The 16513-nt window shown below is 41.4% G+C and overlaps 1 protein-coding gene across 1 annotated transcript in view; it reads left to right on the forward strand.

Moving 5' to 3' along the window:
• SEZ6L (seizure related 6 homolog like) overlaps positions 1-16513 on the forward strand; it is a 447576-nt gene that overhangs the window by 407357 nt on the left and 23706 nt on the right. Inside the window, exons 13-15 of the mRNA XM_044275383.1 lie at positions 4398-4592; positions 6862-6894; positions 7665-7779. Coding sequence (XP_044131318.1) covers positions 4398-4592; positions 6862-6894; positions 7665-7779 — 343 coding nt within the window. The remainder of the gene's footprint in view (positions 1-4397; positions 4593-6861; positions 6895-7664; positions 7780-16513) is intronic.

Genomic DNA, 16513 nt, shown 5'->3' on the forward strand with positions numbered 1-16513 from the left:
ACCTACTCACCCCGATTGTCAACCCATTGAAAACATCTGACCCTAATTTCACTTTTAATTATCTGCTAATCCTAAAGGTTCACCCACATACATGTAATTTTTAATTTTACCCTGTCTTAACCAGGGTATGTGGATAAAAGGCTTAGGATGCAAACTGAATTCATGTTTCTATAGTAGAGTAATGGTATGGATTCTCATAATTTCCTGTCTGGGGCTGACAATCTAGTTTGTCCATCTCATACACACAGTAGGGTCAATTTCATATTCTGCAAATTAGGTTATCAGCATGTTATTGGAATGGGGGGTGGGGGGAAACCTATACATACAGGGAGAACATAATATGTTCATTGTTCAGGACTTAAACCCTGGACCCCAAGACAGCAAGACAACAGTGCTAATCACTAAGGCATCCTGCTGCCCATAACCTTGACATTGAAATGAGGAGTCAGGATTTATCTCTAATAGATAGAAAAAAATTGTGCCCAATAAAAAATGTCTTAATAGGACTTGTAAATAGATAACCAGCTTCCAAATAGCATATGGATCACCCTGCCTAATGTCTCTAGTGATTGGCATTAAGTAACTTCTGGAGAACATGCAATGCCAGAGACTCATGGAACATAAAATATAAAAAGACAGTAAAAGGAACAATGCTGCAATCTTCAGAATCGCCACATGGCGCTCTTAGTACGAACATTGCGCAGAACAATGTAAAGATTGAAGAGACTGCAGTTCTCATATGTGTAATGTAGTCCCTTCAAACAGCTAAATGATGGGGGTGCTGTGAGTCAGACCCCCACCGATCTAATGTTGAGGCTGCAGCTCTCACATGAGTAATATAGCCCCTTCAAACAGCTGATTGATGGGGGTGCTAAGAGTCAGACCCCCACCAATTTAATATTGAGGCTGTGGCTCTCACATGAGTAATGTAGACCCTACAAACAGCTGATTGACGGGAGTGACGAGAGTTGGACCCACAACAATCTAATATTGAAGCTGCAGCACTCACATGAGTAATACAGCCCCTTAAAACAGCTGATCGATGGGGGTGCTAAAAGTTAGACCCCCACCGATCTAATGTTGAAGCTGAAGCTCACACATGAGTGATGTAGACTCTTCAAACAACTGATTGACAGGGGTGCTGAGAGTCAGACCCCCACCAATTTAATACTGAGGCTGTAGCTCTCACATGAGTAATATAGCCTCTTCAAACAGCTGATTGATGGGGTTGCTGAGAGTCAGACCCCCACAGATCTAATATTGAGGCTGCAGATCACACATAAGTGATGTAGCCCCTTCAAACAGTTGATTGATGCGGGTGCTGAGAGTCAGACCCCCGCGATCTAATAGTGAGGCACACATGAGTAATGTAGCAAATAATTCACGGGGTAATGAGAGTTGGACCCCCACCAATCTAATATTGAGGCTGCAGCACATACATGAGTAATGTGGACTGTTTAAACAGCTGATTGACACGGGGGCTGAGAGTTGGACCCCCACCGATCTAATGTTAAAGCTGCAGCTCACACATGAGTGATGTAGCCCCTTCAAACAACTGATTGACAGGGGTGCTGAGAGTCAGACCCCCACAGATTTAATACTGAGGCTGTAGCTCTCACATGAGTAATGTAGCCCCTTCAAACAGTTGATTGATGCGGGTGCTGAGAGTCAGACCCCCGCGATCTAATAGTGAGGCACACATGAGTAATGTAGCAAATAATTCACGGGGTAATGAGAGTTGGACCCCCACCAATCTAATATTGAGGCTGCAGCACATACATGAGTAATGTGGACTGTTCAAACAGCTGATTGACACGGGGGCTGAGAGTTGGACCCCCACCAATCTAATATTGTGGCTGCAGCGTTTACATGAGCAATATAGCTGCTTCAAACAGCTGATTGATGGGGATGCTGAGAGTTAAACCCCCACTGATCTAATATTGAGGCTGCAGCACACACATGGGTAATGTAGCCCCTTCAAACAGCTGATTGACAGGGATGCTGAGAGTCAGAATCCAACCGATCTAATATTGATGGCCTGTCCTGAGGATAAGCTATCAATATTAGAAAGCTGCATAACCTCTTTAAGATAGAAAATAAAGTATGAATATGATGGATATTACTACTCTAACATAGCAAGGTTCCCTAGTTATAACATATTGTGCAGGTAACATAAATTCAACTAAAACTATTTCTAAACATGTAATGGCTTTGCGCTCTGGAATATGAAGCTAACAATATTACCTAGTGTCAAATATAAAGCTAAATTGCATGGTACCGGTGAACCAAAAGTGATGTGAGAGACAAAGGCACTGTTACTTTGTTTAGAGGTGACTCACCAACACTCTCCCTCTGTCATATCAGCAGATCTATTGAATGCATTGATTGCGGCTGTCACAATATGTTTGCTGCATCAAAGAGATAGTCAAGGAATCAATACAAGTAAACTCCCATATAATTATATACAGTGTCAGTGTCAAAATGCCAACTAATTTGACTTTTCCTTTTGTCCTTGTAATTTACTGTCTCACTTAACATATCAGTTGTGAGATAGTAGATGTGGTAGAACTGTGCTAAAATCCTTTGTGAGATATTATCAGGTAAAAATGTGCATGTCATCTAAAAACCAAAAAGATACAATAAATTCAATTTTCATAAATAAAAAAATGACCATGTATATATAGACATGCCTCAGATATGATACCTGCTAAGGGCCCTGTTACACGCATTCCAGATAACTGCCTTGGGTAAATGTGCCACTGAACACCCTACAAATGAGCAAATGCTAACTTTTCAATCAGTCACATCTTTCATCCAGCAGGACTAAATAGTAAAAGTTACGGTAATGAGTGTATTAATTTTTACAATATAATTATGCATAGCGCAGAAAAACTTAAAGGGCTTCTGTCACCCCCCATTTAGCAATTTTCATTAGCCGACATTAGCTATTTGCTAATGTCAGCTGAGTGCAATCATACATGTCCTACCTTTGTCTGTGACTTATTTCTTGTAAAAATCATACTTTTATAATATGCAAATTTCTTCACTTCCAACAAGTTGGTTGTGTACTTGCTGGTAGCCGCCGCATCTGCCGCTTCTAGACACGCCCCATCTCCTCTTGATAGACAGGGCCAGCGAGCGCTCTCCTCCTCCCATTGGCCCCATCTGCTGCTGAATTCCCGCGCCTTCCTCAGTGCACCTGCACCAATTACGTCACACTACACCTGGAAGAGAAGACTGCCGGCATCAGCGATAATCGGCAGTCTTCTCTTCCGGGTGCAGTGTGACGTAATTGTCACAGGCGCACTGAGGAAGGAGCTGGCAAGCGCGCATCCTTCACTCAGTATGACTGCGCCGATCGAGGAACATTGCGGCGCAGGCGCGGGAATTCAGCGGCAGACGGGGCCAACGGGAGGAGGAGAGCGCTCGCTGGCCCTGTCTATCAAGTGGAGGAGGGGGCGTGTTTATAGTCCGGGTATGCGGCGGCTACCAGCAAGTACACGCCCAACTTGCTGGTAGAGAAGAAATTTGCATATGATAAAAGTATGATTTTTACAATAAATAAGCCACAGACAAAGGTAGGACATGTATGATTGCACTCAGCTGACATTAGCAAATAACTAATGTCGGCTAATGAAAATTGCTAAATGGTGAGTGACAGAAGCCCTTTAATGTTGGCAGTCGTAAATAAATCAATCATAGTGAATGCTTCCTTCTAGAATGTGTAGTGTCAGCTGTAAATTGTTGAGAAGAAATAATGGTCTGACACTGTTTTTCTTGATTTTGGCCAGACTTCTTTTATTCCTCATACAGCATACAATGAGACTTTACATGCCCCCTTCATTAAGTAAGGTCCATACACAAGCACTTTGGTGAGGATAAACTTGACTGGCCTATCTACAGCCCTAGTCATAGATAAATTTGAAAACAGATAACGGTTTGAGGGGCCTAAGGCTAGTTTCACACATGCGGTGTGAATTCCAGCAGGCTGTTCCAGCAGATAATGCCGGGAATCTGTCGGACACAAACCGCAGCGTGCAGTGTCCGGCTGATTCTCCGCATTATCTGCCGGAATGTGGACCCCATTATACTTAATGGTGCTGGCAGGCATTCCGTTTGTATCCAGCAGCACCGGATCTGGAGAATTCTGGCAGGTTGTTCTCTGCTGGAACCTGCTGAAATTCACACCACAGGTGTGAAACTAGCCTTAGGCCCCTCAAATCGTTTCCTGTGTGAAACTAGCCTCAGTAGCAACCATTCATTGCCAGTTATCATTACATCTGTTCCAGTAAGAGGCAATGGTGATTTTAAAGACCTGGCCAGATTGAGAGATTACAATGTTTCTCAGCATTACAGACACAAAATAATAAATTAATAATTCATGCATGTCATTACAGCTGAAGAGTCGCTTGCCTGTGATAATCCTGGCCTACCAGAAAATGGCTATCAAATACTCTACAAAAGGCTTTATCTTCCTGGAGAGTCACTCACTTTTATGTGCTATGAAGGGTTTGAATTAATGGGAGAGGTCACAATAAAGTGTATCCTAGGTCAGCCATCACAATGGAGTGGACCACTTCCGATATGCAAAGGTACAATATGTTTATTCTACCATCCACTCTAGTTGTCCTTTTCTACCATGCACTTATCCCAGCAAAAACAGGAGGTCTAACTATATTAAACTCTACCATCCAAGCCAGGAGATACTGTATTATTACATGCCCTTCCAGCATCAAAGGAGTTACATATTTTCTTGCTCTTTCCTAGCAGTCTTCTGAGACTAATCCTATAAATCATGTTGTGCCAACAAAACTATGAAGTAAAGTGGTTTTTAGAGACTTATTGAGTCCGCCTCTTAAAATAAGAACAGTCAACTCTGTCATCTTAGTCATTTACTGCTTGATAGTTTGAAGTTTAAGAGGTCTTAAAACAAATTGTTGTATACAACAGTGGCCTTTCTGAGCAGATGGCATCTTTAACACCCAACGCATTTCATGTCACCCAGAAGAGACGAAACAAGAGATTCTGGCAGGTTACACTAAGCAGATGTCTACATGCTATCCAGCAATAGCTGCTGTAGATAACACAGTGTGGAGCATCTGGTATAATATAAGCTTTTGATTTCAGAAGCAGGCCTACTTTTGTTATCCTCAGATTGTGATGTCATCCTGTCAAGTTATCAAAACTTAACTTTAACTTAAAAACTCAAATGTCTTTTATACTATTTACTGTACTAAGAATAATTTAAATTGTATTTACTACCACTAAGAAAAGAAATCTATTGAGGGAGATATGATATATATCAGGGTCGATATTATACTTTATCAAGAGTTCCCTTCTATGGTCATCAATAGGTAGAATACAAGAGACATTTTCAGCACGTTTTATAGCATCAGAGCTTCAGGGTAATTGACCCTGCTGAAATCTTTATTGGGTATTTATATAGAGCAATAGTAGGGAGTTACAAGTCATCAAACTCCATTATCTCTTAATGTGGCTGTTCTGTCCGTAGCTCCCATTCAAATAGACTAAACCTGCAGCCAGAACAACCTTATTAATCAGTAACACTTTGATAAATGACACCCACAATGTTATACGATCTTCTAAATTCGACAGCCAGGAACACGCATTTACTTCTTTGTATGGAACCTTATTCTTCACTTGTGGTTTGTAGTTCTCGTTGATTTATTGGGTTTGGAAAAAAAGACGTAATTTTTGGCTTCATTTCACAAATAGTGAGCATTTGGCAAACATAATATATTATATCCAGCTTTTCATTTAGCAAACATAATATATTATAAAGAAGAAATGCTGATCTTTAAAAGCTGTTGATAATAATTCCCATCACATGATCTTCAAAGGTTCATTATAATACATCAGTGGCATTAAAATATATGACCTCCCCACCCACCGATCCACTGTGTAACCTCTTAAAGCTGAATGAACACTACTCTACAACTCTGACATAAGTCAATTCTTCTGGTCCCCTAATTGATACACTACCGTAGGTAGGTTGTTTGGTTGAAGCAAATTACACCTCCTTTTACAACACATGAAGGCTGAATATATAGAAAATTAGAGGAACATTTCTTAAATTTGTCACCATGACAATGCAGTGCAATCTGCAGGTAGCATGTTATAGGGCAGGAGGGGCTGAGCAGACTGATATATAACTTTATAAGAAAAGATTTGGTATAACGTGTTCTTCCTTCATGTAAATCTCTACTCATTTTTTTGCTTAGGAATCCATTGAGAGGTCCTACTCAACGGACTCCTAAGCCCAGAATAAGCAGGGACTTAAATTAATAAAATCCAAGTTATACGGAATATTTTCACATAAACTATACATCATTGTGCTTAGCTCCTCTCTGCTCTATAACATGCTGCCTGCAGATTGTACTCATTTTTCATGGGGACAGGTTCCCTATAAAATTTTAAAACCTTTACCTTCATTACTACTAGTTTTGATTTACTGCTCTATTTCTGTTCTATCCCAATTCAAAGCTAACTTTAAAATTATTCTTGTATCATGTTACCAAAGTTTATTGCATTTTGGGATCTCAGTTGACAGCTGAACTGAACAGTTCCCAAGGGCAATCAGGAGAGTTTTGAAAGTAGTGATCTATATGATTGAAGAAAAGGACACGATAAAGCTCAAATAAGAAAAACAAAAAGTTACACAACTTGTATAGATTGAGAATTGCTTTAATGAAGGTTGCCATGAAAATGCTTTGCATATAAGTCCCACCCTTAAATAATATAATAACCATTTCCAGCAATAAAACTTCCATTACCTTTCATTAACAGTGCTAGATCGTCTGGAATTTCATGTGATATTGATTTTATTTCCTTTTTTCCTAGCAACACAAGACAGATTTGAACATGCATTACAAGGTAAGTGACATGATGAGGCGAAATATAAAGATAATGGAGAATTGATTAAGTGTTTTTGAGTAAAAAAAAAGTTGCAGGTTGAATTTGCAGCATAATTTGTGACTTTCCTCAAAAGTTGTAAGAAAAGTAAGTTCAGTTATGTGACAGTGGAGCAAATTGCAGCCAAATTTCTTAGAGGGTCGCTGAGTGTTGGGAAAACTTTTGAGATGTCATAGAGCCATATCAAAAGTTTTTGTCAGTGGGGGTTTGAGAGTAGAGGAAGCAAGATGTACTCAACAGAAAGTCTATGGGTCCATCTGGATTGCATCCTCTGCAGTGAGTGGGGAAAGCATGATATGCAAGCTCTTCTCTCTCCTCGTTCTAGTGTTTGGTGGGGATCTCAGTACTCAGACCCCCAACTGATTAATACTTTTTATATGTCTCTATATCTTCAAAGCCAAGAGATGCATCTAAAGTGGCTGGTTGCTTTAGATAAATCACAGGTAGAGACTGATCTGTCAGGCATTAGTGAAATGCTCACAGGTCCCACGACCGGTAAGTGATCACAGCTACTTGCAGAGTTTACAAAATTTGAATGCAGGGCATGAAACAAAAAAAAAAAGCCAGTTATAAGTGCTGTCTGAATACAACCTGAAGTGCATCAAGGCTCTAGCAATTAGTCGGTCTGTTGTTTATTAAGGAGATATGAATGTACCGTATGTCTATGAATGGGTGTATCTACTATACTTATCAAGCAATTGTGTCAAATGTATATTCCTTATTTCGTCCAGTGGCAGAAGCAGCCGCAGAAACATCCTTGGAAGGAGGGAACATGGCATTAGCAATATTCATTCCAGTAGTGATCATTTCTGTGCTGCTTGGAGGAGCCTACATTTACATAACAAGGTAACAGCGACAGAGAGACAATGGTGATCGATGAAAAATGGTAGGAAATCATAAAACAGTTGTTTTATCTTTGTAATCAGTATATAGAAGTATAGTTTAAAACCTCAGGGTCTCGTTGGGAAACAGGTGCAATTGTCACCTCTGCAGTCCTATAGCTATGTCACTGGCAGACCAGCGATACATTGATGGGTTCCTTGTCTATTAACAGGACCTTGTAACATATAGGAAAATATGTTTATTTACATCATTAGCGTCCATTCACACATCCGCAAGTGTTTTGCGGTCCGCAAATTGTGGATCCGCAAAACTTGGACACCAGCCATGTGCGTTCCGCATTTTTCTGGAACGGAAGTGAGGATGCGGAACAGAAGTGCAGATGCGGACAGCACACTGTGTGCTGTCCACATCTTTTCCGGACCCATTGAAAATGAATGGGTCTGGACCCGTTCTGCAATGTTGCGGAATAGATCCGGATCAATTTTGCAGGACGTGTGAATAGACCCTAAAAGGGGTCGTCAGCAGGGTTGCCAACTGTCCAGAAATTTCTGGACAGTCCGTAAAAATAGGCAATTTTTTCCCATGTCCGTTAAAATAAATAGATGTGTCCATGAGTTTTTTTGAGGCTGGTGGTGCTTGACAGGATTATTTTGGTGGTAATTATCATCATTATACAGTTCACAGTAAATGCTGGTAATGAGTTCTTATCAGTATATTGAGCTATGTCCGTAAAAAAAGTTGGCTAAGTTGTCCAGATAAAAGCAAAATTCTGGTTGGCAACCCTGGTTGTTAGCGGTATTACATTTATTATATCTGGCTCACAGTGGGCTATACTCACCCTCAACGGTCCCCCACCACTGGCATTTCAACACTTACCGGTCACTGCTGCGTTCCACTTCCTGGTCTCAGCTCAGCTAGCAGGAAATGTCTGGAGATGCCTGCTCAACCAGTCGCTACGTGCCGTGGTGACCTGCCTTAACCAGTAATTGGCTGACTGAAATTCTGGCTGACTCCTGGTGTCTCAAGCCGTGAAGTGGGTAATGCTTATTCTTTTAATTTTAACTCATACTGAGCCATATACATATTTTAATACCCACTGAACAACCTCTTTAATTGGCATGACATTATTTTGCTGAGTATTTTAACAATGTACAGTATGTTTGCAGTTTGAATATACTAATGCGATTCTACAGTGGGCCTATCTAGCATTTATTGATGGTACTGGGGTAATCACTGCGGCAATGCCGTTCATTGGATTTAGACGTATCACGTTTTTCTAGAATAAGCATTAAACCATACTTAATAAGTGTAATCCTACTTTTCTTAATAGTGCTCTCCTTTTCGAAAACTGTTCCTCTAGCGAACTGTGGAAAAATAATTTTCCATTTTGCATTAACCTCTTGAGGTCCAAGGTGATTTTGAGGGGTGACATTTTCATTTTCCCTCCCTGCATTCAAAGGCAAAGAGTTATAAGTTGCTTTATTTTTCCGCTGACAAAGTTGTTTATGGCATTGTTTTTTGGGGTTTCCATTTTATGATGTTTACGTAAAAATCACATGTGAACTTTATTGTGTGACTTAGTACCATCACCGCAATACCCAATTTATATAGTTTTTTGTCCTACTACTTTTATTCAGAAACGTATAATTTTTTTATTTTTCTGCCAATGGAGGTGTGGAGGGGGGTGTTGTGGAGGGGGTGCAATCGGAGGACAGAGGGAGTACCTCCTTCTGTCTAAATAGTCAGACAATAGTATGCCTTCAATGGAGGCAGACCACTTCATTGCTACGGAGCCCAGAGAAGGGGGGCTATGCTGTGAACTTCTATTCCCAGTGTGAAAACTGCATTTTCAGACAGCCATAACTAAGGTAAGCTCTGTGCAAATTATTACAGCTTTCATTTCAGGCAATTGAAAATATTTAAATTCCTATGCACTGAGCTGCCTCTAATAGTGGCTGCAAGCAGACAGCTTTGTAAGGAAGTAGGAAATGTATCAGTGTATTTATTCCAGTTGTCTGGTGTAAATACATTTAGAAATACAGAGTTCATATAGGGGGGGCCATACTATGTTTTGTGATGGGGCCCTATGAGTAGGGTGGCCAGAATTCCAGTTTTAGGCCGGACAGTCTGGCTTTCAAACTCCTGTCCACCATCCGGCGCAGGGCCTGGACAGACACAGGGATGTCCTTATGAACAGCTCACTCTCAGACAGCAGCACTGTGCCGTCTGAGCATGAGCTGCAGGGAGAAAGTCACCCTCCCTCCCTCGCCTGCAGTTGACCTGCAGTTCATTTTACCTTCATTTTTTTAATCCCCGTCAGCTGCCGAGTGGGAGGGACATGGCCTAACCAGATTGGGGCGTGGATTAGTGGAGCTGGGGGCGGGGTTTTACAGTCCATCTTTGAGGGTGGCCTAAGAGGCCACCCTACCCATGAGATCTGTGTATGCCCCTCCACTCAGATGCCACAATTAGACAGATAATCACCCACCGTGATTATCAAGCATTTTCAGTGTCAATTAGAAGAAAGTCCCTTTAACTGGAAAACCCCTTTAGGCTAGGGCCACATGTGCTGAATCCACAGTCCATCTACCCAAAATCTGCAGCTATCAAGTCCACACCAAAAAGAGTTTGGTGCATAAATGTAGTGTTACAACATATTTTACCCTTTGTATTACAAACGGTGAAATCCCCAGTGGAAATTTAAAATCCCTGCCACATGTCAAGTTATGTGAGAATTTGATTGCAGGAACTTTCCGCAGCATGGCGATGAGATTTTGATGTTCCTGTAAATGCTGCAGATTTTCCGCACACAATCTTCTGTGGAAAAGGGGCAGCATTTACTGCACATGTGGCCATACCCTAAACATGCACTCATGGAATAATTCTAACTCGAGTGCTTTTAGAGATCCTTCTGTTACTTTCTAGAAACCATCAACAACTGACACAAGTGCTGTTGACAGAGGTTCAGACTGACATTACCTTCCCCCTGGGTCTATATGTCATGGTTACTTAATGGATTTAGCCTATTGATCAGCCACTGAATAAGAGGTCGGAAGAGGGGGAGAAGGAGACGTCCTATAGCATGCTGTCATTCATAGAAATTTTTCCCAAGGGCAGAAGAAAAAGAACCAGAGCTTAAACAACTTTTTAATATCAGCACATAAAATATTTTATGTTCATATAGAGTCCATGGGAGGAATTTATCATGTCCTGCACGCCAGAATTCTGGCTCCAAAAAGTCGCAAAAGGACAGGAGGGGATAGCAAAAAATTGGACCATTTCTAGACAAAAGACTAAATTTAACAAACAATTTGAAACATTTGATAAGCATACCACAAGTACACCAACACAGACTCATGCAAAACTGACTTCATGATAAATCACCCCCACCATGTACCAACCATTCTGTCAACCACCATATACACAATTGTAGCAGAGTTTCGATTGTCACTTAAAGGGGTTTTCAGAGATGTTAATACTGATAACTTATCCTAAACATAGGGCATCAGTATGTGATCAGTGAGGGTCAGGGACACAGTACCCCCACTGATTAGCTGATTGAGCAGGCAGCGGCAGCACTGTGGCTTTCTCTCAGCTTTACCTAGGCCGAGTGACAAATTCATCGGTCACGTGGCCTACGAGCAGCTCACCCCTATTAAAGTGATGGGGGCTGAGCGAGATACCAAGCACAGCCGCTATACAATGTACCGCGCTGTGCTTGGTAAGCTGCGAGAAGGCAGCAGGGTGCACAGGAGTGCCAGTGCCTTCTCAAACAGCTGTCGGACCCCACCAATCAGATACTGAGGATAGGTCATCAGTAAAAATACCTTGGAAAACCCTTTTTAAGGTTTTCTGTAAATGCCAAGACTTGTGTAATAAGCTTACTTCTAACCCAATATTAACTACAGAACTCATAAAGCTGCACTAAATCGCAACCTCAGTTCTATGTCTGTATTAAAATCATTCTTAAGATCTAAAGTGATTAAGGTTACCTATATATACACAGTTGCAAGAAAAAGTATGTGAACCCTTTGGAATGATATGGATTTCTGCACAAATTGGCCATAAAATGTGCAGAAAAAAATGTCACAATAGACAATTACAGTCTGCTTAAAGGGACACTGACAGGCCCAATAAGCATATTTAGGTATATATATGACAGTACAGGTCTTATAAAGTGTATTAAAATCATCTAAGTATCCCCCCTGTCCACCTTATAAATACAGTAAACTGAAGTTTTATAACCTGCCTGAATCGTCTTCAATCTGCCCAAGGGGCGGCGTTTCATCTCAACTTGCTCCCAGCCAGCCTCGCCCCAACTGCCGTTTTTAAGCACCGCCCAGCTCATCAATATTCACTTCGCTGGGCGGCTTCTGCTGTCCCCGCTCTGAAGCGCTGCGCTGAACAGTGCCCGGCGCATGCGCATAATGCAGAGGCTGAAGCGGCCTCTAAGATGCAGACTGTACGCAGGCGCGATGTAATCCCGGCCAGTGAGGGTGCCGTGCGCATGCGCTGAAGATGAGACGGAGGCCGATGCCCATAGGATTGTATTGGGCATGCGCCGGATCTTGTGAAGTCGGGGACAGTAGTAGCGGCCCAGCGAAGTGAATATTGATGAGCTGGGCGGCGCTTCAAAACGGCAGTTGGGGCGAGGCTGGCTGGGCGCAAATGGAGATGAAACGCCACCCCTTGGGCAGATTGAAGACGATTCAAGCAGGTTATAAAACTTCAGTTTACTGTATTTATAAGGTGGACAGGGGGGATACTTAGATGATTTTAATACACTTTATAAGACCTGTACTGTCATGTATATACCTAAATATGCTTATTGGGCCTGTCAGTGTCCCTTTAAACTAATAACACACAAAGAATTAAATCTAACCATGTTTTTATTGAACACACCATGTAAACATTCACAGTGCAGGTGGAAAAAGTATGTGAACCCTTGGATTTAATAACTGGTTGAACCTCGTTTGGCAGCAATAACTTCAACCAAACGTTTCCTGTAGTTGCAGATCAGACGTGCACAATGGTCAGGAGTAATTCTTGACCATTCCTGTTTACAGAACTGTTTCAGTTCAGCAATATTCTTGGGATGTCTGGTGTGAATCGCTTTCTTGAGGTCATGCCACAGCATCTCAACCAGGTTGAGGTCAGGACTCTGACTGGGTCATTCCAGAAGGCGTATTTTCTTCTGTTTAAGCCATTCTGTTGTTGATTTACTTCTATGCTTTGGGTTGTTGTCCTGTTGCAACACCCATCTTCTATTTAAGCCATTCTGTTGTTGATTTGCAGAAACACTGAATTCTAGGCAACTTTAAGACAAGGGCAATCTGTGCGGCTTTTCCATCCTTCTTCTCTCCTGTTCTTAGGAAGCATAAAGAAAAAGGAAAAGCTCTGGTACAGTGTTAGTAGAAAACTAGTTTAGTGCTCTCATTAAGTAAAACATAATAAGGGGTTTAAAGTTCTGATGCCTTTTAATGACCTTCTACAGACATAGTAGAAGCACCATGTCTCCGAGATAACATCAATTATGAGACCATAAAACTTTCACACCCCTTATCTGTAAGATAATTAAGGACCCATTTTCAAGATTTTTGATATTCTGTTTTTCAGATGCCCATTCATTACAGCATGTCTCTGTTCATATATACAGTACAGACCAAAAGTTTGGACACACCTTCTCATTCAAAAAGTTTCCATTATTTTCAGGTTTAATAAGTGGGATTTCTTGCCTTATAAATGGGGTTGGGTCTGTACTGTATATATATATATATATATATATATATATACAGTACAGATCAAAAGTTTGGACACACCTTCTCATTCAAAGAGTTTTCTTTATTTTTATGACTATGAAAATTGTAGATTCACACTGAAGGCATCAAAACTATGAATTAACACATGTGGAATTATATATACATAACAAAAAAGTGTGAAACAACTGAAAATATGTCATATTCTAGGTTCTTCAAAGTAGCCACCTTTTGCTTTGATTACTGCTTTGCACACTCTTGGCATTCTCTTGATGAGCTTCAAGAGATAGTCACCTGAAATGGTTTTCACTTCACAGGTGTGCCCTGTCAGGTTTAATAAGTGGGATTTCTTGCCTTATAAATGGGGTTGGGACCATCAGATGTATTGTGGAGAAGTCAGGTGGATACTGAATAGACTGTTAGAATTTGTATTATGGCAAGAAAAAAGCAGCTAAGTAAAGAAAAACGAGTGGCCATCATTTCTTTAAGAAATGAAGGTCAGTCAGACCGAAAAATTGGGAAAACTTTGAAAGTGTCTCCAAGTGCAGTCACAAAAACCATCAAGCGCTACAAAGAAACTGGCTCACGTGCGGTCCGCCCCAGGAAAGGAAGACCAAGAGTCACCTCTGCTGCGGAGGATAAGTTCATCCGAGTCACCAGCCTCAAAAATCGCAGGTTAACAGCAGCTCAGATTAGAGACCAGGTCGTTGCCACACAGAGTTCTAGCAGCAGACACATCTCTAGAACAACTGTTAAGAGGAGAATGTGTGAATCAGGCCTTCATGGTAGAATATCTGCTAGGAAACCACTGCTAAGGACAGGCAACAAGCAGAAGAGACTTGTTTGGGCTAAAGAACACAAGGAATGGACATTAGACCAGTGGAAATCTGTGCTTTGGTCTGATGAGTCCAAATTTGAGATCTTTGGTTCCAACCACCGTGTCTTTGTGCGACGCAGAAAAGGTGAACGGATGGACTCTACATGCCTGGTTCCCATCGTGAATTGTGGAGACCACAAAATGAATGGCGAGGCCAATTAGGCATGCACGTGGCCACTCTTTGCATTTCTATGGGAGTTCCAGAGATAGCAATAGCAGAGCTCTGTACTCCGCTATCTCTGAGACTCCCAAAGAAATAAATAGAGCAGCCGCATGCATGACCAACCTGCTGCTCTGTTCATTTTGGGTGGCTCCACAGGATACAGAACTCCTGGTCTCGTGATCAGTGTAGGTCTCAGTGGTAGGACCCCCACCGATCTGTTATGCCATATTATGTGGCTGGGAATAACTTTATATACCTGGAATACGGAATGACTTGTGTGCTTAGGGTCATTCTTTTGCTTTATGACCCACGTTTTCTTGAGATTCAGCTCACAGAAACATGTCCTGATATTTTCCTTTAACATTTGCTAGTATAATTCAGAATTTATTGTTCTCTCAATTATAGTAAGGTGTTCTTTCTCAGATTCAGCAAAACAGGCCCAAACACTACCACCACAAGCATCTTTCACAAATGAGATGAGATTTTTATGCTGGAATGCAGTTTACTTTCTCTAAATATAATTCTTCCCATTTAAACCAAAAAGTTATATTTTGGTCTCGTCTGTCAAAAAAACATTGTTCCAATGTCCTTCTGACTTGTCCATGTAATCTTTAGCAAACTGCAGACAGGCAGCAGTGTTCTTGTTTGAGACCAGTGGCTTTCTCCTTGCAATCCTACCATGTACACCATTGTTCTTCAGTGTCCCCCTGATGACTGACTCATGAACATTAACATTAGCTAATGTGAGAAAGTCCTTTAGTTTCATAAAGGTTACCTTGGGTTCCTTTGTGACCCCACAGACTATTACACACCTTGCTCTTGACATGATCTTTGTTGGCTGACCACTCCTGGGTAGAATAAAAATAATTGTGAATTGTCTCCATTTGTACACAGGCTGTCTGACTGGATTGGTGGAGTCCAAACTCTTTAGAAATGGTTTGTAACTTTTTCCAACCTGAGCATCAACAGCTCTTCTTGTGAAGTCCTCAGATATTTCCTTTGTTCATGTCATTATACACTTCCCCAAACATAGGTTAAGAAGTTCAGACGTTAGATAAAACAGGGCGCACAATCACATCTAATTGTCATCCCATTGATTGAATACACCTTCAAATTATTAGCCAATCCTAAGGCCCCTTTCACACGGGCGAGTATTCCGTGCGGATGCGATGTGTGAGTTGAACGCATTGCACCTGCACTGTATCCTGACCCATTCATTTCTATGGGGCTGCTCACATGAGCGGTGATTTTCACGCATCACTTGTGCGTTGCGTGAAAATCGCAGCATGCTCTATATTCAGCATTTTTCACGTAACGCAGGCCCCATAGAAATGAATGGGGTTGCGTGAAAATCGCAAGCATCTGCAAGCAAGTGCGGATGCGGTGCGATTTTCACGCACGGTTGCTAGGAGATGATCGGGATGGAGACCCGATCATTATTATTTTCCCTTATAACATGGTTAGAAGGGAAAATAATAGCATTCTGAATACAGAATGCATAGTAAAATAGCGCTGGAGGGGTTAAAAAAATAAATATAAATAATTTAACTCACCTTAATCCACTTGATCGCGCAGCCGGTATCTCCTTCTGTCTTCATCTTAGCTGTGTGCAGTAACAGGACCTGTGGTGACGTCACTCCGGTCATCACATGGTCAATCACATGATCCATCACCATGGTAAAAAATTATGTGATGGATCATGTGATGACCGGAGTGACGTCACCACAGGTCCTTTTACTGCACACAGCTAAGATGAAGACAGAAGGAGATGCCGGCTGCGTGATCAAGTGGATTAAGGTGAGTTAAATTATTTATTTCTTTTTTTTAACCCCTCCAGCGCTATTGTACTATGCATTCTGTTTTCAGAATGCTATTATTTTCCCTTATAACCATGTTATAAGGGAAAATAATACAATCTACAGAACACCGATCCCAAACCTG

The sequence above is a fragment of the Bufo gargarizans genome, chromosome 1, assembly GCF_014858855.1.
Source record: "Bufo gargarizans isolate SCDJY-AF-19 chromosome 1, ASM1485885v1, whole genome shotgun sequence".
Taxonomy (NCBI): Eukaryota; Metazoa; Chordata; class Amphibia; order Anura; family Bufonidae; genus Bufo; species Bufo gargarizans.